This window comes from Furipterus horrens, unplaced genomic scaffold (genome assembly GCF_987537825.1).
Source record: "Furipterus horrens unplaced genomic scaffold, mFurHor1.1.pri manual_scaffold_10, whole genome shotgun sequence".
Classification (NCBI taxonomy): Eukaryota; Metazoa; Chordata; class Mammalia; order Chiroptera; family Furipteridae; genus Furipterus; species Furipterus horrens.
This window is the reverse complement of record NW_028327180.1, coordinates 35,073,288-35,098,936: the sequence shown is the minus strand read 5'-3', so window position 1 is coordinate 35,098,936 and position 25,649 is coordinate 35,073,288. Positions and strand designations below refer to the sequence as shown.

At 35.6% G+C, this 25,649-nt stretch overlaps 1 protein-coding gene across 9 annotated transcripts in view; it reads left to right on the top strand.

Annotated features, from left to right (window-relative positions):
- The window catches only part of HMBOX1 (homeobox containing 1), a 170,656-nt gene that overhangs the window by 55,506 nt on the left and 89,501 nt on the right, over positions 1–25,649 (top strand). For all 9 annotated transcript variants that reach the window (XM_090289014.1, XM_090289011.1, XM_090289013.1 and 6 more), the window contains exons 2-3: positions 5,864–5,943; positions 20,960–21,436. In XM_090289014.1, coding sequence (XP_090145140.1) covers positions 5,921–5,943; positions 20,960–21,436 — 500 coding nt within the window. In that variant the 5' untranslated portion in view covers positions 5,864–5,920. The remainder of the gene's footprint in view (positions 1–5,863; positions 5,944–20,959; positions 21,437–25,649) is intronic.

Genomic DNA, 25,649 nt, shown 5'->3' with positions numbered 1-25,649 from the left:
TCAAGCCACAGTATACAAGAATAACTCCTTCAGAAATAATGAAGTCACATCTAAAATGATTAAGGTGTAAAGGTGCTAATGGTTGGTGTCAAGTACATTTGAGGCCACCTGCAGAGGCAGAGATGATGGCTCAGCCTCTGACCTAAGGGTAAGTCTTCCCTGACATTTCACAAAATAGTCAATAAAGTTTACCAGTGACCTGCTATTAATAGGAAAATGTGTATTTTTATTTTCAGGTTATATAATTATTTTAGAATGAAAAAAATAGGGAATGTTTTGAGGGTAATATCAAAAACCACCACATCTTTTAATCAAAACCTAGAATTCCTGTATCAGACTATCATAATCAATTTTAGAGAGCACGAGGCAGTCAGTCATGTGGGTCTTCTGATTAATTGTACTTATTGATGAAGCTTCAGGGTCATCTAGCAGTGAAGTATAGTAGTCTAGAGACTCTTCCAGAAGCCATAAAGAATATTAATAGTCCACCCTTTTCTATCTATTCATGAGCTAGTCCAACTATTATAACAAAAATAGTGCCTTTTATGTTCCAGATACTACTTTAGGAGCTGATACAGATAATAGATGATAATGACACAGATTATAGACACATCACATATATAGTATGTCAACTAGTAATATTTGCTTAGAACAAAAAGCAAAAATGAAGGTATTTTGGTTTTTTTAAAAAGCTGAGTTTAGGGAAGGGGACCCTGGGAAAGGAAAGCCTGGTTCAGTTACATCATAGATGTTTAATTACTGCTTCTTGAATTAATGTGCAAGACTTTTGTCTACAGATTTAACCCACACAGAAATGACTTGGTGGTGGGAGAAAGGAATATAATTTTAGGTTCTGAGCAGGAGAGCTAATAGCTCTCTGTGTCCTGCTCTGGTTAGGTGCTCTGGAGGAGTCTTGTGTTGAATTTGAGAAGCCACTTTTTAAGAGAAGAAAAGATAAATGACTAATGAAACCATGTCAGACTAGAAGGACTGGGAATATGTAGTTTGTAGACTCTTTGCCAAGATTATGCAGATATTTAGAAGGCTGCCTTGTGGAAGAGGAAAGAAGATATTGAGTGAGTTGAAGTTACAAAAAAGAGTTTTAGAGCCATAAAAGGAAGATCTTTATCAGTAATAATCTCCATTAAACTATTCTGTCACTGGAAATGAAGGGGAAGCTATATGAGTATGTAGGTCTTTAGAAATTTGACAAATAGTATACATAATCTTTTGGAATAGAAATCTCCATGGTATGTGACATACTTAACCTTTAATCATGAATCATAATGAGTAAAACTTAATGCACACATCATTAGCTTTTTAAAAAAACATCATCAGATAGAAGTATGTCTGTTGCTCAGTCTTTTGCACAGTATGTATCATAATTAAACATTTGCTCCGGAAGATGAAAATAAATAGTATGCCTAATCTTGTATTTTGAAGAAGGTGAAGCCTAACGTAAGTACTTCAACCAGAGTTCTAATAAGGAAGTTCATTAGCTGATTGACCTTGGGCAAGTAGTGTCTTGTCTTAATTACCTACCTCAGGGGATTGTGAGATTAAATGAGTTTGTGCATCTAAAGCACTTGCCCAGTGAGTGTCTGGCCCAGGGAAGTATTCATACAATAGTGTTAGTGGTTGTTATTTACAGTTTTAAGCTATCTAGAGGCATTATTTGAGAGATTAGTATTTTAATCTGAGATTTTAGTTCATAATATCTGTGATTTTGTTTTCTTCACATGTCACCAACATTCTTCACCTTAAACTCTTCCAGTGCCTCTCAAGCCACAGCTAAGTGTGGTAAGGCCTCATCTATGTGGCATCTTTCAAGGGAAAAAATGTTATATTAAGTGAAACAACTTCTTAACTCCCTAAATTGTAAACTTTTCTTTTAACCATATCAAGTTTTAAAAACAAATATATCAATCATATAATTTACTGCCTTTTTGAAACACAGATCCTAACCATTACTCTTTCTGATATGTCAGTGTTGTTATTTATTGTAAGGGACAAAGACTGGTAACTCTCAAACCAGTAGGAAATAATTAGCAGCAAAGGACAAATGTAATTAAATCTTGAATCAAGTGGTCTCCGAGTCAGTCAACAGTATTAGCACACCTACAAGTCAGAAAGCGACATTCCGCAGCTCAGCACAAATGCCTCTGGGATCAAAGGGGGAAGATATTCATCACCAAACACAGGGAAATGGGAAAATGTAGCTAGACAGCCCAGCAAACAAATTAGGGAAATTTCAAAGGAGAGCTGGAGACAGGTCTATAACCAGATTACCCTTAGTTAATTACTACCCTCAGTGAATTTAGTTAATCTTGTTAGATTGTAACTCCAGATTATCCAGCAAATGGAGAAAGGGGAGAGAAGGGGGCAGGCAGGGGGTTACTTGAGTTAGTATAAAACCAGTTTGCTTGTCTGCTTCTGGGCACATGGATGTCCCTGATATGGCTCTGTGTTCAGCTCTGCAGACCTGTAAATAAGCAATGCCTCGTCTACTGCTTAAGTCCTGTGTCCCAGTGTTTTATTGTGAGTGTTTCTCACATTATGGATGTGTATAGGGTGAGGCAGATGGTTTACAGTTGTTCCTATGGAAAATAACACAATAATTAATAAATTATTAAACTCTGTTTCATGTACTCATAACTGTAAACCTCCTTTTGCCCCACCCTGTATTTATAATTAGATAGTTATTTTCATTTATATTTTTCTTTTCAGACAGATATCACGTTTTTCCTGTTGTAAATCCTTTTCATACATTCCCAACGACTTTCTAAATTTTTTTTGTCTAATCTACCCTGGATTTGGAAACCAGCTATTAAAGCTTTCTAATAATTGTATGTTTAGAATGATAAGATGTCTGGAATTAGCTTGACAATATCCAAGGGAGCAGTGAAGGTAGTTGTTCATTATTCAGGCTGGACAACAGGTACAATTATTTCTCTGTTATTTCTGCCCTTGTACATATTTGCAAACTTTCATAAAAAGTTTCTTAAAACCCCATTAAAATTGTGTATTAGATATATGCAGGTCTATGTATATTTATTTCTTATCTTTGTAAGGATTCACAAGAAACCTAACAGTATTTATCTTTGGACGGAAGGACTCAGAGGTAAGGGCTAGGGATGTTTACTTTTTATTTGTTATGGTGGAGTGTTATAAATTTTTTTAACTGCTGTGTATTAGGTTTATTTATATATTTGTGTGTTTTTCTGATATGTATCTAGTCTGGAAGAAGATTCACTTTCTCATCTGCAAATTGGAAGTCCTAATAATATCTAGCTTATGGAATTGTGAGGCTTCTATACCTCTGTATTTTAACACTTTTTTTAAAAAATAGATATTTTAGATAGATAACACTGCGTTCTGTATGAAGTGCTGAAGGAGCAGTGAAAGGGACTCTGTAATAGCTCTTCCAGACTTCTGAGAATTCTTTTTTGTATCAAAATGTGGGTTTAAGGATCTCATTAATTGATGTTTGTACGTCTTTATTTCTTGATTTAAATATTCTGCCTTTTCTGTGTTTACCATTATTCAGCGAAACAAATACATGTCCAACTGCACAATGTGAATTCAATTATAAAGCACCACTGACATACTGGATTCACAATTAAGCATTTCCCGAAGGTGGGAGTATAAATTGGTGCCTCTTTGGGAGGCAATTTGATAAAATATATCTTGTCATAATCTAAAATGTATATACTCTTTGTCATAACAATTCCTGTGCTGGGAACTTATCCTGTAGTTATACTCACATGTTTACAAAGATGTGTGAAGAAATCGTGGCTGGTGTCTGGGTGGAAGAGAAAGAGTGTGGAATAGGAGGCAGACACCTTTTACTGTATGTTTTTTGAAGTTCACCTTTTCTTTTACCTTATACAGTTACTACTTTATATTAAAGAGAAAGACTAGAGTAAAAAGAACCTTCTTATTACCACTTGTGGGTAACACAGCATCTACAAAGTTCTTGTTCCCAGTGAATTTTCTGGGTTATATTTTTCTTCAAGGGTCAACAATGCTGATGGTAGGCTTTTCTTCATGTAGGATTTTCACAGCCCTAAACTAACCATTTGATAATTGAGTCAATTTCTGATGGTAGAAACTTTTATAATTTTATTGCATAAATGTATGCATTTATCCTTTCTTACCTATATTCCTTACACATCCTTCAGCCAAACTTAATTACCTTTTGACCACCTGTTTTTTTCTCTGTGCGCATAATTTAGATCTGTGCATATGGTTCTACCCTATTTCATAAACATGCCTCGTAATCTGCTTTAACTGTTTCTTCTCTGGAATTTTTCTTCCAGTGATTCTCACCTCCCTTCATGCCTTTGGTTTGGTGCAAGTCCTATTCTAATCTTCAGATAACAGCTGAGATCTCACCCTAAAAAGTTCTCCCAGTTCTTTGTAACTTAAATTAATATCTAAATTGTTACTCTCATAAACTTTGTATTTTTAGTGTATTCACATTATGCCTTTTATTGGGGGGGGGGTGTCTACTTTTTATTTGACCCTTCCCCACAGTTTAATAAGCTCCTACACTGCTGGGATCATATCTTACTCATGACCTTGTGCCAATGACAGGGTATGTAGCTACTTAGTACATTTGAACTGGATTTGAGCAAGAATGAAAAATGTGTATTTGTATTGACTAGTAATCAGTTTTATGGGTTGGTGTTTCTGTTCTGTCTTGGAAATGCAATCAGCAACATTTTCAGTAGATTTCTTTGTTCTTTAGCTCTCTTTCTTGTTTTTTTCTTTTTCTTTTTTTATCCTTATCCGAGGACATTTGTTTTCATTGCATTTAGAGAGAGTAAGGGGGAATTGGTGAGAGAGAGAGAGAGAGAGAAACATCGAAGTGAGAGAGAAATACCTATTGGCTACCGTCTTGTACATGCCCCTACTGGGGATCAAACCTGCAACTTTTCAGTCCATGGGACGATGCTCAAACCAACTGAGCCACACTGGCTCAGTCAGTGATACATCATCTTTAGCTCCTAAACCATGAATAATAGATTTTGGTTTTTGTTAAGATCTATGTCTGAATTGAAAAGGGGTCAAAGTGTCTGAATAGCAGCGCATAAAGCAGTAGAATGCAATCAGAAAATGAAAATACTAAACTCAGTCCCTCCATTATTAATTTACACTGTATTCAGTAATCTTAAGTAGAATATTGATATTCTTTGTCTTTAAAATTGGTGGTAATAGCCCCTGATAACTTGATAGTTTGTGATGTGCTTTATCATTACCATTTAAAAAATGATTTAACTTCTTGTAGCTTGTTGAAGTAGTTATCTACTATTCCTGTTTGATTGATGGGGAAATTGAGATTTAGAAAAATTAAGTCACTCAAGATTTGGCTAGCAGAGAAGTAAGTAATATACTTGGAACAAGACCCTAGAATTTACCACACATTTAAGACCTTTAGCTGCAATCATGCTGTGGTGTGTTTTTTGTTTATAGAATTATACGTAAATCATAAGTGTCCTGATATTATTATCAAAGAGTTATCTTGAATGTCATATGTGTGTGTGTGTGTATAATATTTTTCATATATATGTATATATATTCTATTGCATGCTGAAGTCTGTTTCTCTGGGTGGTATCTGATAATAGATTATATTCAGTTTGATTTTCATTACCTTTGCAAGTGAATAATTTCTAAAGCTACCACTAGTATATTTCTATTTTTAAAATTTTGCTTCAAACCAATGTTTCATTTTAAAATTAAACATAATTTTAAAGACACGATTACCTGATGTTAAATGTTAATATCCTTGAGTTTCATAATTAAATTTTTTATTCAGTACTTGATTAACAGATATTTCTGCATTTTCTCTTTATTCCACAGAATGGTAAATAACGCTGATCATCTCTAGAAAGGATATTGATTCACCTCATGTAAAGTATGCTTAGTTCCTTCCCAGTGGTGTAAGTATCTAGTCCTTCTCTTAATTTTTATCTTCCTAATTGTTTCAAATAAAGTTAAGAAGGCATTATGATAATGATTCAAAAATGAAAGCGGACATTTGTAAAGTTGAAAGAATTTTTCCATAATCATGTGGTAATTTCTTTGATACATTTTCAAATCTATCAACTTTCTCTTTGACCATATCTGTTTTCAACTTTGAAGTGTGACATTAATTTTTAATTCCACATAAAATTACTTATTATTTTAAACTGCTTAATAGTCTAGAAGCCTGTGAAATAGGCATTCAGCCATTTGAGAACTAGTGTTAGATTCCTTGTGACAAGCACACTGTTGGAAGCATGCTACTTGCCTTTTGTGTGCCAACTCTTAGCACCTTAGCTATTTTCCTTTACCTACTGGGGATAATAATGTAGTTAAGTCTATTAGCTAATGTAGTTGTGAGCCTTTCTTTGGAGTCAGGCAAAAAATACAAATTGAGATGATGGTATTATATTGAGAATTCGTGTGTGTGTTTGTGGGTGTGTATGCTCATGCGCGTGCTAGGATGTGAACTGTAATCACTAGTTCATATTAAATAGGCCTCTGAGTAAAAGTATTCCGGTAATTTCAGATATTAGAGAAGATAGAGTATCTATTAGCTCATTAAGTGCATCTTCAGAGTCTAATGTAGAGTGCCTTTAGCGTAAGTATTTTCTAAAATTTGGTGCAGTCTCTTTGTTTCAATTAAATTCCTCCTGTTTTGGCTGACAGTTCTGTAATCCAGTAATGATACACTAAGATAGGTTTTCCTTATTATTTAGGTTTTTCATTAAAGTTTTTCCCCTTCTCACTGACACTGTCATTTATTGCAAAGTCTCTGGAATAGGCCCAGCAAACGTGAGTTGCAGCCTGAGCTGATGCTGAGTAGCTGTGTCCCTGGGAAGTGGGAGGCACTGCAAGGCTTTGGGTTGTAGCCCCCCCACCCCTGCCTTTTTTTATTCATTTTTTTAAGGAAAAATAAAAGGATTTATTTAAGATGGTTATTGTTAATAGCCATTAGAATGTAAGCATCATGAGGCCAGGAATTTTTGCACGATTTGTTCCTTGTTGCATCCTCTGTGGTCTAACACATGGGAAGCACTCAGTCTTAGTTGAATTAATGATTTCTGTGTAAATGGCCTCCAGTTCTCTGATTCCATACTTAATGTATATCCCCTGCCTATAAACTTGTGATTTTACTTGGATTTTTTTTTTCCCAAACATGCATAAAGTGGCTACAGAGAAATCTCAATCTTAATCACTGGTGATTTAGAAATAACTATTAAACTGTGACTGACACATGGAATATAATTCTATTTTTCTCAAAGTCTTTTTATTATTAAAAGAATATTTTTATGTTGTTATCTACAGTCATAGCTTCTATTATGCTTTTATCAGTTCTCCTGTTAGTTTGAATTATGGAATCATTTTATCATACTTGCATGCTCTGTCCCGAGTAAGTCTTCATTTCTTACTTATTCTCACTTCTTGTCATTTTCTTTCTTTTTAACAATTTAATCTTTATTGTACTTTTTTCCATTACCATTTAGTCCCCTTATCCTCCCCTCCCCCCAGCAATCACCACACTGTTGTCCATGTCCATGAGTCCTTTTTCCTTTTTGCTTAATCCCTCCATCCCGTTACCTCCCCCCTCTAGCTGTCAGCTGCTCTACATCTATGAGTCTGTCTCTGTTTTGTTTGTTAGTTCAGTTGTTCATTAGATTCCACATGTAAGTGAAATCATATGGTACAGTATTTGTCTTTCTCTGATTGGCTTATTTCACTTAGCATGATGTTCTCCAGGTCCATCCATGCTGTTGCAAAGTTTTTTATGGCGGAGTAGAATTCCATTGTGTAAATGTCCCATAGTTGTTTTTATCCTTTCATCTATTGACAGACATTTGGGCTGCTTCCATATCTTAGCGATTATAAATAATGCTGCAATGAACATAGGGGTGCTTATGTTCTTTCAAATTAGTGTTTTGAAATCACTGGGTCAAAAGGCAGATTCATTTTTAATCTGTGAGGTATCTCCACACTTTTCCACAGTGGCTGCACCAGTCCGCATTCCCACCAACAGTGCACTAGGGTTCCCTTTCTCCACATCCTCGCCAACACTTGTTTGTTGACTTATTGATGATGGCCATTCTTGAAGGTGCGAGTTGGTGTCTCATTGTGGTTTTAATTTGCATTTCTCTGATGATCAGTGATGTGAGCATCTTTTCATATGTCTCTTGGCTTTCTGTATGTCCTCTTTGGAGAAGTGTCTGTTCAGATCTTCTACCCATTTCTTAATTGGGTTGGTTGGTTGTTTGTTTTTGGTGCTGAAGTTGGAAGTAATTTATAAGTTTTGGCTATTAATCCTTTATCAGATGTAGCAGTGAATATGTTCTCCCATTCTGTGGGTTGTCTTTTTGTTGATGTTTTACTTTGCTGTGCAAAAACATTTTAGTTTGATGTATTCCCAGTTGTCTATTTTTTCTTTTGTTTCCCTTGCCTGGGAAGATATATCTGATAAAAAATTTCTACGAGCAATATCCGATATTTTCTGCCTATATTTTCTTCTAGGATTTTTATGGTTTGGGGTCTAACATTTAAGTCTGATCCATTTTGAATGTGTGTGGTGTAAGAAGGTGGTCTAGTGTCATTTTTCTGCATATATCTGTCCAATTTCCCCAACATCATTTATTGAATAAACTATCTTTAGCCCATTGTATGCACTTGCTTCCTCTGTCAGATATTGACTGTAAAGGCGTGGGTTTATTTTTGAGCTCTCTGTTCTGTTCCATTCATCTATGTATCTGTTTTTATGCCAGTATAGTTTGATACAGAGAAGGAAAACTCTGATTCCAAAAAACCTCCGCTGCCTTGCGGCATACCTCTTCAGGGGAAAGGCTAAGGGAGTAAACCCCGACAGAAAATCCGGAGCCGGAGTCCCTAAGGCGGTTTGACGTTGTAGTCAACACCAGCAACTCCTGCGGCGCACCTGAAGCCAAGCTGTATTGACTCCGTCTTTCCCTTGGACCCTTCAGCTGCGAAGAGAGGCGGGGTCTGCTGCATGGGCAACAGCAGACCCTCCATATCACCCTGCCCAGGCTCTGTAGCTTCAGCTTCACTGGAGAGGACACTCCAGCGTCACCGCAAGATGTTGATTCAACACGGGAGGAGACAGATACCGTGTCACTCCCGAGTCGGACTGCACAGCCATTCTTGGCGGTGCAGATAGACTCTTAAGAAGCTACACCATCGTCTCTTGAGACGGACGGCTGCCGACGATAGTTTGATATTAGGTAGCATGATTCCTCCAACTTCATTCTTCTTTCTCAGGATCGCTGTTGCTATGGGGGGCCTTCTTTGGTTCCAGATAAATTTTTGGAATGTTCTAGTTCTGTGAAATACATCCTTGGTATCTGAAATCTATAGATTGCTTTGGGTAATATGGTCATGTTAATGATGTTAATTCTTCTTATCCATGAACACGGTATGTACTTCCATTTATTTGTATCTTCTTCATTTTCTTTCTTCAGTGTCTTATGATTTTCCATGTATAGGTCTTTTACATCCTTTGTTAAGTTTAGTCCTAGGTGTTTTATTCTTTTTGAAGCAATTGTGAATGGGATTGTTTTCTTAATTTCCCTTTCTGTTAGTTTGTTGTTAGCATATAAAAGTGCAGCTGATTTCTAGATATTAATTTTGTATCCTGCTACATTGCTGAATTTATTTCTCAGTTCTAGTAGTTTCTTGGTGGAATCTTTGGGGTTCTCTTTGTACAGTATCATGTCATTTGCAAATACTACTTGCTTTCCCATTTGGATACCTTTTATTTCTTCTTGTTTGATTGCTGTGGCTAGGGCTTCCAGACTATGTTGAATAAGAGAGGTGAAAGCAGACATCACTTGTCTTGTTCCTGATCTTAAGGGGAACCCTTGTAGTTTTTGCCCATTGAGTATGATGCTGGCAGTGGATTTGTCATATATGGCCTTCATTATGTTTAGGCATATTCCCTCTATTCCCACGTTGCTGAGAGTTTTGATAATAAGTGGTTGCTGGATTTTATCAAACTTTTTGTATCTATTGATATGATCATGTGGTTTTTATCTTTCATTTTGTTTATGTAGTGAATCACATTTATTGATTTGCGAATGTTGTACCAACCTAGCATTCCCAGAATAAATCCCACTTAATCATGGTGTATGATCTTTTTGATGGATCTGTATTTATTTTGCTAATATTTTGCTGAGGATTTTAACACCTGTGTTCATCAGGGATATTAGCCTATACTTTTCTGTCTTTGTAGTGTCTTTATCTGGTTTTGGAACTAGGATAATGCTGGCCTTGTAAAATGAATTTGGGAGCCTTCTGTCCTCTTGAATTTTTTGAAATAGTTTGAGAAGGGAGGTGTTAGTTCTTCTTGGAATGTTTGGTAAAATTCACCTGTGAAGCCATCCTTGTAGGAAGTTTTTGATTACTGCTTCAATTTCATTAGGTGTCATCTGTCTATTCAGATTCTGATTCTTCCTGATTTATTTTTGGAGGATTGTGGGTTTCTAGGAATTTCTTTATTTTGTCCACGTTGTCCAGTTTGTTGGCATATAATTGTTCATAATACTTTCTTAGAATCCTTTGTATTTCTTTGGTGTTAGTTATTTCTCCTCTTTTCCTTTCTGATTTTATTTATTTGAGTCCTTTCTCTTTTTTTCTTGATGAGCCTGGTCAAAGATTTGTCAATCTTGTTTATCTTTTCAAAGAACCACATCTTGAATTAATTGATCTTTTGTATCATTTTTTAGATTATTTTATTTCTGCTCTGATCTTTATTATTTCCTTCATTCTACTCACTTTGGGCTTTGTTTTTTTCAAGTTAATTTTAAGTGTGAAGTTAGATTGTTTATTTGAGTTTTTTCTTGTTTTTTTGAGATAGACCTGTAATGCTATGAATTTATCTCTTAGGATTGCTTTCCCAATGTCCCACAGATTTTGGATTGTTGTGTCTTCATTTTCATTTGTTTCAAGGTGTCTTTTGATTTCTTCCTTGATCTCGTTGTTGACCCATTCATTGTTTAATAACATGTTATTTAGCTTCCATGTCTTTGTGTGTTTTTCAGTGTTCTTGTGATTGATTTCTGGTTTCATAGCATTGTGGTCAGAGAAGATGCTTGATATGATTTTAATTTTCTTAAACTTATTGAGACTTGTTTTGTGTCCCAACATGTGGTCTGTCCTAGAAAACATTCCATGTGCACTTGAAAAGTATGTGTATTCTACTGCTTTGGGATGAAATGTTCTGAAGATATCAATTAAATTCATTTGATCTTAATGTGTTCTTTAAGGCTACTATCTCCTTGTTGATTTTCTGTCTGGAAGATCTATCCATTTAAATCAGTGGGGTGTTAAAATCCCCACTATGACTGTATTTTTGTTGATCTCTCCTTTTATGTCCATCAATATTTGCCTTACATATTTAGGTGCCCCTATGATGGGTGCATAAATGTTTACTAGGGTTATATCCTCTTGTTGGATTGTTTTCTTTATCATTAGGTAGTGTCCTTTGTCTCTTACTATAGCCTTGGTTTTAAAGTCTATTTTGTTGGATATAACTACTGCTAACCCAGCTTTCTTTTTTCTTTTCTATTTGCATAAAATATCTTTTTCCAACCCTTTACTTTTAGTCCATGTGTATCTTTTGATCTGAGATAGGTCTCTTGGAAGCAGTACATATATGGGTCTTGTTCTCATCCATTTAGCTATCCTGTGTCTTTTGGTTGGATCATTTAAGCCATTTACATTTAAGGGGATTATTGATAGATACATATGTAGTGCCATTTTATTGTTAGACTGTTTTCTTCTTTTCTTTTCTCTCTCTCTCTCTCTTCCTTCTTTCACCTTCTTCTTCACTTGTTGCAGTACCGGTTTGGAGTTAACAAACCTCTATAGCTTTTACTTGTCTGAGAAGCTCCTTATTTCTCCTTTGATTTTAAATGGTAGCCTTACTGGGTAAAGTAGATTTGGTTGTGGGTCCTTGCTTTTCATTACTTTGAATATTTCACACTGCATTCTTCTGGCCTGAAATGTTTCTGTTGAGTAATCAGATGCCAGTCTAGTTGGTGCTCCCTTGTAGGTAATTACCTGCTTTTCATTGAAGCTTTTAGGATTCTCTCCTTGTCTTTTAAGATTTGTCATTTTAGTTATGATGTGTCTTGGTGTAGGTCTCTTCGGGTCCAACTTGTTTGGAACTGTGAGTTCCTGGACTTGTTCAACTTTTTCCTTCACCAGATTAGGGAAGTTTTTGGTCATTATTTCTTCAAATAGGTTCTCAAGCCCTTGCTCACTCCCCTCTCCTTCTGGTATTCCTGTGATGCAGATGTTATTACATTTCATGTTGTCCAAATGTTTAAGATCTCCTTATTTTTTTAAAATTCTTTTTTCTTTTTGTTGATCTGCCTGGGTGTATTTTTTTGTTTGTTTGTTTTTTACCTTGTCTTCCAAAACACTGATTCTATCCTCTGCTTCATCTAACCTACTTTTTATTCTTTCCAGTGCATTCTTTATTTCTGACTGGTCTTTTTTTTTATGGTTTCTATGTCTTTTTTCATGCTCTTGAGTATCCTTATAATCAGTACTCTGAACTATCTAATTAATTGCTTGCCTCCATTTCATCTAGTTCTTCTGGAGAATTCTCTTGTTCTTTCATTTGGAGTCCATTTCTTTTGTCTTCCCATTTGGGCGGCTTCTTTGAATTTTCTGCCTTAGATCTTAAACTAATCATCCATTAAACTGACCAGTTTGTTAATCTAATCAAGTTGTTATCAGCAGTCTGTTTTAAAAACCTCAGGGTGGGGCAGAGTAATTCCTGCAGACAGGGTTATTGCTTCCCCTCAGGCTGATGCCACTTAGAGGAGATTGCTCTGTCTGAGAAAGACGGCTCCTGGAGTATGGGGAATGACTCAGCCCTGGGATCCTGGCAGCTGTCCGTTTAGTTCTCTCCCCAGAGCCTCCAGTGCCAGACTGTCCTAAAGCATCTGTAGTCCACTCCACTCCTCCCTCTGCTGGAGCCCAGGGTGAGTGGCTACAAATGAAATTTTCTACATTGGCCCTTTAAGAGGCTCTCTCAATCTCCAGCCATCTCACCCTGGCAGACAGAAACCCTCCTGCTTTTCACAGCTGGCTGTTATCTGGGTTTCTTTCTGGCTCTGGTGTTGAAGACTGGGTAATTCAGCTTGGGGTTTGGACTCCACACTTCTCAGGCGGAACCTCCCACTGCCAGCCACTGAAATATCCCTCCAGAACTTTAGCTGCTGCCCGTGGGAACCAGATAGCCCTCTTGTGCCTCCTCCACAATCCCTACCAATGAGGTTGTGATGAAGTGGTTTGTTTAATCTATCCATGGTTATAAGGCTTCTCTCCAGCTATTGTTCAGTTGGTTATCCTGGATAATTTCTTTACAATTTAGTTATAATTCCAGATTGGTCCTGGGAGGAGGTCAGTGTAGCTTCCACTTAATCCTCTGCCATCTTGGATCAACTCATCATTTTCTTACTTGAAGATTGCCACTCGTGTGATGGTAATATTAATTAGGAAAGAGGGTGATGTGCCATAAATAGTAAGAAGGGCCTGAGGACATCTTTAAGTGATGAATATTATGATTGACTCTAGAATGCGTTAAATCATTATGCAGTAAATACCGTGTAATAAAAAAAAACTAACTTATCACTAGGCCATCTTTTGCCTAGTCATTCCAGTTGAAAAGATAAAGACAGCAGAGTCAAGCTGAAGTAAATGGTGTATTATCCAATAAATCTCAGGCATTGATGCTTTATAAGTAAGGAAGTGCCTTTTTTGGGGGGGGTGATGATTTCAAGATTAAATCATTTGTGATGATTTTAACCTTTTTTTTGCTCTACACGTATGTAGAATTTAGTTTAAGAAAATGTGTTCTGGAACTCATGCCATATCCAAGAAGGGTGTATGTACATATCCAAGTAAGGATAAAATTTAGTGTAAAGTAGATTTACTATTATGGTCTTTTATAATATCAGTTTTTGGACTGAGCCATAATTCCTGAATTTAATTATTCTTTTATCTTTTAAACATTATCTGTGTTATTGCAGTGTTGAAATTCTTTCCACATATTTTTAATTATTGTTGGTCTGAGTCTGCATTCAGATTAGTAATTTAAAGTGGAAGACATTCCTCGTTCTGTGAACAGTCCTTGTGCTACATAAGAAAATTATTTCAGTTTTTATATGTTATCTTTCTATTATGAAAGAATTGCTGGTATCATGGACTTAGATGACCTTTGTAGGTCATTTACTACCATAACTGCATGATTACGTGCTGCATAATTTAGGTAAATTATGAGAAATAAAAATTGAAAATTACAGAATGTGTGCCTTTGTTTATAATAATGCATATTGGGATATTATTCTCAGTATTCAAGAAAACTGTTAATCTTGGCATTTTCTCAGTAAAATATTGTACCTCAAATGTCATATGCATGATTTGATCCTGCTCGTTTTGCCATTACCATTTTACTAGATAGTGATCATACGACTGGCCAGAAAGTATCCAGCCATGTAATATGAAAAATAGAGACATTTATTGAAGAAGATACAAGAAACACTGTACATAAGACAATGATGTCTCAGTGCCCTTCAAAGTAGGCAGCTTGGGACCTCACACAGTTCTCCCAGCCACCATCAGCTGCCTTGTAGTGTTTTCCTGAATCTCATCGACAGTCTGAAATCTCTTCCCTTTCAAAGGTGATTTTAGTTTTGGGAAAAGCCAGAAGTCTCAGGGCGCCAAATCTGGTCTGTAGCGGAGGCTGAGTCACCTGGCTGATTTGATGTTTTGCTAAAAATCTCTGCATAAGATGTGATGCGTGAACGGGCACATTGTTGAAATGAAGCTGCCAATCACCAGTTGCCCATAGCAGCGGCCTTCTGAGTTTTCCGAATAGTTTCTGTGAGAAATGTTCAAGCTTAACACAAAATTTGTTGCAGAGTCATTGCTCTACACACACATTTTGAATGCGATGGCCACACAGTACACATGCTCACCCAGTAGCATATACCATCCCCACTGACAAATAGAGTGAAGTCGTCATTGTTCACACATGTGCATTCCAGTCCACTCTCCTTGCTGCCAGGTTACATCGATGTCACCCATACTGTTCTCATTCTATTAACAATGGTTGGACTTTTTCTGGACAGACCTTGCACATTTCATTCTAGCAATTGTTGATCTTTTTACTTTAGATGTATCTTTTAGTATTACAGACTTCTCATGGTGCAAGGCACAAACATCTAATTTAAACAAGGTGAAACAAAAAGGGAAATTTTTTCTCTTACATAATAATACAGCAAGAAGAACAGGAGTATAACAGGGGTTTCAGGATTATTAGAACAAGGATTATAAACACTGCAAGGCTTTCTCCTGTGCTCTACATTTCTTGGTACGTGCTTTAAATCTCCTACAAATTAGCTTCTTTCACATGATGAGGAATGTATCAGATTAACATCTTCCTGCAACTGAACACAGTTATAATGACTGCCCGCTAGTCTACCCTGAATATTTTGAAGAGAGCAAGGCTTGACTTCCTGTGTGCCCACCCCATTGGTCAGACAGTAGAGTATTATGAGTAGCAGCCCCAAGAACATGTGGTTGGAAACAATGAGGCATTCTGGGCTAACAAAATTAATCGATCCTTTCTGTTATCTTGTTTTATGAGTTTTCAAATACAAGTGTGTTCCATTATCAATGAATCTTAAATGACATAAAAATAGTACATTGTTTCAGATACTGTGGAATCTTTAGTTCTATTACCAGCTTTAGGTTGGATACTTTTTAGTTAAATTCATAGACTTTATTTTAGCTTCATGATAATATGAAATGTTTCTCCATACAGAGAGAGATTTGAAATTATACAGATTACTCTCTGTTCTGACATAAATAAGACAGAAAAATCTTGTAAGGACATAAAAAGTAATTTTCCTCACACCTTCTAAGTTCTTCTAGTCAGGCTAATAAATTAACAGAAACAGGTTAACAGGACAAAATGTTCAAAGTTTATTATACAAATCTACATTTGAGTGTCATAATGTGACCCAAAGAGGCATTCAGCATTTGAGGTTTATATGCCATTTTAGACAAAAAAGAAACGGGTGGGGCCAAGGGTCTGGGATTTGAAAGGGAAATAGGCAATTCATAGGTAGCCAAGAAAGAGTTGAACATATGGCAAACAAATTCCTACTAAGCAGCCTCAAACAGTGAAACTGAGGGGAGAATCCAGCAGAACAGGTTTTTGCGTGGATCTTTCCTGTCTACTATACTTAACTGTTATTAGGCTATGGTGAAAGTTTTAAAGTATATTAAGATTCCCTTCCTGAAACAGGACTTCCTATCTGACTTCCCTTAGGCAGGAAAGGGGGAGGGGCAAAGATTCTTTCTGAGTCTTTGTTTCTTAATAACCAGCTTAAAATCAATATCCCAAAAGGTACATTTTAGTGTGGCAAAACTTTGGTCCTTTGGTATTATGATTGGTGTTTGTTTTTTTCCATATAAAAAAAACAGTTCTTGAATCTTCCTAGTTGAAGGAAGGGTGTGTCAGTTTGTGAAGTATTTTGAAAGCATGAAGACTAAAGTTAGCAATGGACAGGTCTTCATCTTTAAGGGAAAAGAATAGTGTATAGAAATCTCAATTGACCAAATTAATAAATTAAGGGGTAAATTATTTGGATTGCTAAAGAGATTTGGCGGCTACTTTAAAAAATAACTTCCTAGGATAAGGATTAATAAATAGTACTACCCCTTATCCACAGGGGATATGTTCCAAGATCCTCAGTGGATGCCTGAAATCATGGATACTAAACACTATATGTGCTATGTTTTTCCTATATATACATACATACCTGTGAAAAACTTTAATTTACAAATTGGGTAAGAGATTAACAACAATAATAATAAAATAGAATAGTTGTGACTTTATTATAATAAAAGGTTTTGTGAATGTAGTCTCTCAGCAGATTAGCACAAATTTCTTTTACCATCTCAATTTCACAGATAGAAAATCCATTGTTAACTTATATCTTAGCAACCTCAGCATACAATTTTTTTTTTTATTAAGTTGAAAACTTTCACCTTTTTACTTCAAGGAAGCACTTTACAGCTTCTCTTTGGTACCTCCCAATTGTTGGTATAACTATTGCATGTTGGGGCCATTAATAAGTACAGTAAGTGTTACTTGAACACAAGCACTGTGATAATCACAACAGTCCATCTGATAATTGAGATGGATACTAAGTGACTAATGAGTGGGTATCCTGTAAGTGTGGAGACACTGGATGCAAGAGATGAGTCATGTCCCAGGCAGACTGGAGCAGGACGGTGTGAGATTTCCTCATACTACTCAGAATGATGCACAGGCTAAAACTTAGGAATTGTTTATTTCTGATATTTTTCAGTTAATATTTATTGGGACCTTGGTTGACCGTGGGTAACTGAAACAGCGGAAAGCAAAACCATAGATGAAGGGAGACTACTACACTACTGAACACTTGATAGAACAGACAAAGGGCTGAGGATTAAAACAGAAACTCAAGTCTTGTCTGTTATAAGACATTAGGAAAATGTTCGTATAGTTTTTTCATGAAACTTTTTAAGTACAACATATCTACTGACAAATTTACAAATCAATAGTGTACAACTTGGTGAATGTTCACAATGAATGCATCTGTGTAATTAACTAGCATAGATCATAGCACATTTTAATAACATCATTTATATTAAGCAAGGTGTACTGTTCTTTCGAAATTGGTCAGAAGAAAAAGTAAATGAGTTACTTGGTTGAAAGTTTTTTCTTCTCTCCCAGCCAGATAGGTGATGAAATATTACAGGGGGATATATTAAGTTAACAAGAAAATTAGTAGAGTTACAAAGTGATGACAGCCAGAGCATTTACCATAGCTAATAATTGGTAATAGTCCCAGTATCTAAAATTGAATGGATAAACAAACCTGTGGTATATTCCTACAATGAAGTACTACTCAGCAATAGAAGGGAACGAACTGTTGATACAATGTTGTAGATGAATCTCAAAAACTTAATGCTCAGTGAAAGAAGCCTTACACAAAGAGCACGTAAAAATTCCATTTACATGACTTTCTAGAACAGGCAAAACTAATTCATAGTGGGAGAAAAAATCTGAGCAGTGGTTGCCTCTGAGGGATAAGGACACGGAAGGGGCATGAGGGAACTTCGTGGGGTGATGGTGTAATATGCTGTATCTCCGTAGGCATTTGAATTTCACATGTGCACCTACTTCTCAAAACTCATAGAAAGGTAAACATAGATTTGTGTCTTTTCTTTATGTAATGCTGACCTCAAAAGAAATAAAACCTGAACAAATACTGAGCTCTATGCAATGGTATGCATGTGCAAGTATTTAGGGGTAAGTGTACAGATGTCTATAACTGATTTTGAAATGCTTCAGAAAATAACATGAATAGAGGGATGGATGCATATGGGAATGGATAGATATGTGATAAAGAAGTAAAATGTTAATTTTAAAATCTAAGTGGTTAGTATATAGGTTCAGTGTAAATATATTTCAATTTCTCTATGAGATTTTTTTATTATAAAGTGGTTGGAGGAAAAAACCTAGGCCATCAAGAAAGTATGTAGTAATCATGAAAGTAAGGACTGTTGTGATAGTTGGTCACAAGTATTGAAAGAAAGCAGAAGATAATGTGTATAGATGTAAAGCAGATACAATGGCCCATCGGGACAAATGCCCTGAAATGTGTTCTTTTGGATCCAGAAAATGTTTGTTTTTATTTTTAATGAACCTGTCTCTAAAATTAGAGCCATTTCACATTAAAATTCTATATTTCTGCCTGTTTATTTTAAAAGTATTTGAAAGACAAAACAATCAATGGAATAGAGAATTTAAAGGTTAGATACTGTTTGTGGGAATTTTGTTTATGAATAAAGTGGCATTTCAGATTTCAAGAAAAGAGATATGTTACTCAATAAAGCCTATTGGACAACCAGCTATTCTTTTCAGAAAAATAAAGCTCAAATCCCAGGTGAAGCAAAGATTTTGAATATAAGAAACTCTTTCTAGAACCCCTACTCTCTTAGTGATTTTATCTAAGTGGTTTTAACTGGAGACTTAAAATTGAGTATAATAGCCTATATCCCAAATCATACAATTTCAGTAAGTGCTGCTTTTATTGGAAAGCAGAATGAGGTATGATTTTGGAGTTAGGAAGATCTAGGTTTAAATCTTTTTTCTGCTTCTTAATCAGACTTTTTACAAGGTACAAAATCACTCAGGCCCTTGGCTTCCTTAATAATCAATCAGTCAATATAGGGTTTAAAAAAATCTGCCACAGAAGTTGTGAGGATTAGATGAGATTTCATTATATGAAACTCTTGCCCAGTGCCTTCTTAGATGTGAATGCTTAATAAAATTTTAATATAGAGGATTGAAGAAACTTCTCCAGTAGCTTAGGGGAACTTGCCCAGAGCATATGTTTACCTGAAAAGGATGAGAAAATGTCTTGACATTTATTTCCATCTGCAAACACTTAATTGAGAGCCTACTACATGCAATGCATACTATTTGGCATAGAACTATAAAAATAGAAGAAATTGCCAGTTTAAAATATGTTAAATAGGAAATTTGGGTTTTATAAAAAAGGAATTCAAGTAGTAAGAATTTTTATGATATTTGACAACTCCCTTAAACTTAATGTAGTCACACACCACTTAACTATGGGGATACATTCTGAGAAATGTGTCGTTATGTGTTCATTGTTACATGAACATTGTAGGATGCACTTAAACACTCCAAGACGGTATAGCTACTACACACCTAGGCTCTGTAGTATAGCCTGTTACTCTGACGTTTTAAGCCTGTACAGCATGTTACTGTACAAAACAACACAAGAGAAAATGATGCAATTAAGAGACCCGGTAAACATGAGACACGTGAGGCTGCTGCTGTGGTGACATTGCATGCTGTGTTACAGCAAACTTTAATAAGCAGAAAGGGCTCATCCCAAAAATAAAATGGTAATAGTGTAGTATTGCAAATACGTAAATCAGTAACATGGTTGTTTATTATCATTATCAAGTATTATGTACTGTACCTTATTGTATGTGCTAGACTTTTATATGACTCGCAGTGCAGTAGGTTCGTTTGCACCAGCATCGCCACAAACACAGGAGGAATGCATTGCATCATGAGATTACAAAGGCTGTTATGACGGCTAGGTCTCCATTGTGTATGTGGTCTGTTGTTGACCAGGGTTGTGGTACATGACTATATTGTCATTAACTCTGAAACATTCTCTGGTGTGCTACAGTATCTTGTGTTAAAGTAAACATAATATAGAAGCAGTTTCCTAAGCAAAAGAAATAGTTCAGTTTGGCTACAACCATGAAAGATCCATTTCTTAGCATATCTGTTAACAGATAATGCATTACAGAAATGAAATACGGAATTGCTAATTGGTGGGTGAAATGGTGCTTAGTAAGTTTTTTTTTTTTTTTAATGTACTTCTTTCTTTTTAAATAATTTTGCTGTTTATTAGTATTTGCTTCAGTTTAGCTTATCAAATCGTTTGCTTACAGTAAAGTGAAGTTAAAGAGCCTCTAGGTCAGTTTTGCTGTTATTTAGTAAAACAAGATAACAGGAAGTATTTTTTCAGCAACTTTTTATTAATACTCTAATGTAGAATAATAAATTTGAGATGAATAGAACACCTGTGAGAATCATGTAGTCTGGACTTAATAGTATATTGACTTGATCTCTTGTTTTGGTATCGCTGCCATAACTGAAACCTTGGGTCATTATAATAGTAATGTCTTTGTTGTTTTCAGTGAAGAAGCTTAGCATCTTCTGCTGAGCATTCTCTATAATGATACTTCTTTGGTAATAATGTAAATAAAGGGACTTTTTAAATTTAAATTTTTATTTTTATTTTTATTTTTTAGTTTGTTGGAAACCATGTCTCACTATACAGATGAACCCAGATTTACCATAGAGCAGATAGATCTGCTTCAGCGCCTTCGGCGTACTGGAATGACTAAACATGAAATTCTCCATGCCTTGGAAACTTTGGACCGACTTGATCAAGAGCATAGTGACAAGTTTGGAAGAAGGTCCAGCTATGGAGGAAGTTCATACGGGAATAGTACCAACAATGTTCCAGCATCTTCCTCTACAGCTACAGCTTCCACACAGACCCAGCATTCGGGAATGTCCCCATCGCCTAGCAACAGTTACGATACCTCCCCACAGCCTTGCACTACCAATCAAAATGGGAGGGAGAATAACGAGCGATTGTCCACATCCAATGGAAAGATGTCACCAACTCGCTACCATGCAAACAGCATAGGTCAGAGGTCATACAGTTTTGAAGCCTCAGAAGAGGACCTTGATGTAGATGATAAGGTGGAGGAGTTAATGAGGTTGGTTCCTTTGCTTATTCAGAGTGCCCAAAAGTGTCTGTGTTCTTTTGGTTTTGAATAATAAACTGTATTTCAGCTATAAGAACTGTGACTTCCCCCTGCCCACTTTGGAGATTAAAGAAAACATTTTAATTTTATGTTTTTAATTCAGATTTTCTCTTCTCAACTTCACCCTTTCACTTTGCTTCTTGATAAGCCTTTCCCATTCTCTCAGAATATCGAAGCAAAGGTTATTAGCCTTCTCTTTATTGTTCTAATTGCCATCGGAATAGTCAGCATTGCTAGCACATTCTATTCCTTAAATTTATTGTAAGTTTTTCTGAGGGTTGAGATGATTTTATCATGATACAGAATATGTACAGTCTTAATTTTTCCTTCCAACGTGTCAATCAAAAAATAATTTTAAACACTTATCATATAAAAAGTAGTGTTCTTTGGAAGAAAAATACATGATTTCTACTCTTAAGAAGCTGAAGTTCTAATTTTAGCAATAGATGCCACAGATATATGTTTATTTTATCTATTATAAGCTTGAGCACGTAGGGTTTTAAACCCTGAGAAAATGAGGACAAGTTCACTTTCAGCAGAGGCAATTAGGAATGGCTTCACACTGGACCTGGGGATGCTTGGAGGACAGTAACCATGTGCTTTCGATTGTTGTATCTCTCGGATACAAACTGTCCTTGGTACATGGTAAGGGCATAATATGTTAAGTGAATGGATGAATTTGGACTAAACCTTAAAGATAATCTCCCTTTTGAAATAGAGGAACTTTATTTAAAGTTAAGGGACTGGTAAAAGGTAGACGAGGCAAGACATGTTTTATCTTTAAAAGGATGGCAGAAAGGCTAGACTGTGGTAATAAGAATAGTATATTTTGAAGCAGTATAGGTTTTGGAAGATTTGAGTTCCATACAAAGAGTTTATAGTTAATTTGGTTGGAGTTAAGGCATTTTTACAGATCTTTAGGAATATAGGTGATGAAAGCATTGTTTTCAGTAGATGATTGCTACAGGCATACCTCGTTTTATTGCACTACTCAGATACTGCTTTCATCAACATCAAGGCAGGACCTTCCATCAGCAAAGAGAACATCTGAACTTTGGTTTGTTGCTTTAACAAATGAAAATGAATTCAAAGTCAAATTGACCTCGTATATTTTTAAGTTTTAAAAGCCTGAATATTAGGGTCCTTCGGTTGTTCTATGAAACTATTCATTACAGGAATTACATTGGAATCTAGCAATAATAGTCTTTTTAGCCCAGAATTCCACAGTGGCAGTTCCATCCTGAAAATAAATTTAGGAGTTTGTTTAAAAGATACACCATTGGGGTACCACAGGACAGATCTTCTGTATGGCAATATTAAGTCATCATTATACTACCTTCAAGCTTTAAATCTCTAGGGAGAACTATAACCCATAATTACAGATTTTAATTTTATTTCTGACAAATTCCTGCACAGCTTCTTTCATTATGTCCAGTACCTAAACCTATCTGCAGCCTCTCCTTCCTACTGCAGTACAGGCATACCTCAGAGATATTGTAGGCTTGGTTAGAGACCACCACAATGAAGTAAATACCGCACTAAAGCAAGTCACATGACTGTTTTGGTTTTCCAGTACATATAAAATTTACGTTTACACTATAGTATAGTCTATTAAGCATACATGTCTTAATTAAAAAATGCTTTACTGCTAAAAAATGCTAATCTTTGAATCTGCAGTTATTGCTCACATTCAAGTTTCAATCATTAACTACATACCTGTTTATATTGTTATTAGTATTTAATTTACATACTGCTACTTTGTAGCCAAGTTAGGACACTTTATTGTCTTCCTTTTCTCTGCTTCAGTTTCTTAGAACTGCTACTTTGGGCTCCTCTAATCATCTCGGGGTTTCATTGGACCTTCTGGCTCTCTGCGGTCCTCTGCCATTGCGCCCTCACCTATACCTGCATTCTTCTTTTGTGCCTGCCTCTCATTTTCCTTAAGTTTACAGATAATAACAATCTTTAGGTTGGAGGGAGAAGTTTATTGCATGACTGTTACCACTTTAATCATTACAACTATGTTGTAAGTTGGAGCAGAGAAATTGAAATTCACAAAAATTAAATAATTGGCTCAAGAAACAGTAAATTTTAAGTGGCAGAACCTGAATTTTAACTCATGTCTTTATTATCAATGTGCCACTATTACCTGTTGCCTCTGTAAATAAACTTTTAATGTCTGTAGATTTCCATAAGATTTTAGGAACAATGGTGAATGTAACTCAAGGCAAAGTATGAATGCCTTAATGGGCTAAGCACCTCCTCCCAACTCCCATGATATTTGCCACTTCAAAGCCATCATTTACTAACCAAATAAATTTTTATTTGCTAGAGTGTCGGAGGGGTTTTTGAGCAGTGGATCTTTCTGAGTATCCCGTGCCTATGTAGGCCTACACTGCCTTTGATGATCGCCCAACACTGTGGTGATATAGTGGATTGAATTTCGTGGCCCTTAGGTGGGGAGAATGAGTACCTGGTCCCTGAATGCCTTCCTGCCTCTGTTTCTACATATATCATATACAGGCTGGGGCAAAAGTAGGTTTACAGTTGTTCGTATGAAAAATAACACAATAATTAATAAATAATAATGGAAGAATAAACTTTGGCCTACTCAAAATTGTAAACCTACTTTTGCCTCACCCTGTATAATTCACCTTTTGCATACTCATATTGCCTAACTTCCCTAGCACTCCATCATAAGATATACTTTTCAAATTTCATAACCCATTCCATCCATGCACTTAACTTAAAAAAAGAAAAGATTGTGTTTATTTTTAGAGAAAGGGTAAAGGAGGGAGAGAGGGAGAGAAACATCAATGTGCAAGAGGAACATTGATCATTGCCTCTCGTATGTGCCCTGACTAGGGACCGAACGCACAACCCAGGCATGTGCACTTATTGGGAATCAAACCGGTGACCTTTTGCTTTGTGTGATGACACCCAACCAACTGAGCCACACCGGTCAGAGCTTTACTTTTAGAAATTTCAAGGTACATAAAGAAAATTTTTTTCTGTAGAAATTAAGTTGTAATTACACCTGATCAACTTGTTAAAAAAGAATTGAAAAGAAAGTAACTTACTTTTTCCGTTTTTGAATTGATCAGGGTTAAAAACATAAAAGGGAAACCAGAATATAAATACTCAACAAATTGTTGAGTATATAATATTCTAGGAAGGACTTACCTTGAAAGCTCTTAGCTTTAGAAATGCCCATTCATATGTTAATATTTTTAAATGTATCTATTAATATATATTTATATGTAGGTTTATATGTATCTAATATGTACATTTATTAAAGTATCTGTTCTGTATCTTTTATAGAATTATAGTGGAAATGAGGTTAGTGTTATAATATGTTAACATTTTATATAAGGTTCTGAGACATTTTTTTGAGTTGGTTATCTATAGCCCTAACAATAGGGTATTTATTTACTTGTGTAGATAGGGTACTTATGGTTCCATAAGTCATAATATGCAGTTACTGTGGTGTTTATGCATGTAGAGTAGCTTTTCTTTTTAAAGTTATCTTTTAAAAAATTTAAATTATGCTTTATCTCCATATGTGGAAATTAAAGGGAGCAGATTTTTATTCTGATGTGAAAGAATTTGTATGCGATTATATTTTTCTACCTGTGACATAGTCTGCCTTCCATTCCTGGAAGTCTTTGAGATAAAAGACTACCTTTAATATTAACCAATGTCACCCCAATAAATTTAATAAAAAAGTAATTAAAGACTACTTTGTCGGGAGGATCCTAAAGAATGTGTAGTGTATATCAGCCAAGAGACTATGGAAGATCTTAAAGCATACCACTTTCAAATATGCAGTCTAGTATTCTTTGTTCCAGTAAAGAAAGTATTGCCATTTTGAAAATAATTCTTTTTTTTCATTCAGGTTTGGAAGTTGAAACATATTTAAGGATAAGAATATAGAGCTGTTTCATAAATTATCTTGATCAAGTTTTCCATTTTACAGCCTTTTATCTCCAACTACATATTTGTTCATTCATTGAACAAATTTAGTTCTATTTTTGAATAAGACAGTTTTTGTGCTAAAGGACTTTACAGACTAGCAAGAGAGAGAACACCTGTTATACAGAATAGCATGTAACATACTAGCATGTGGGTAGTATAATTAAAATGTTAACATGCTATTGGAAGAAAA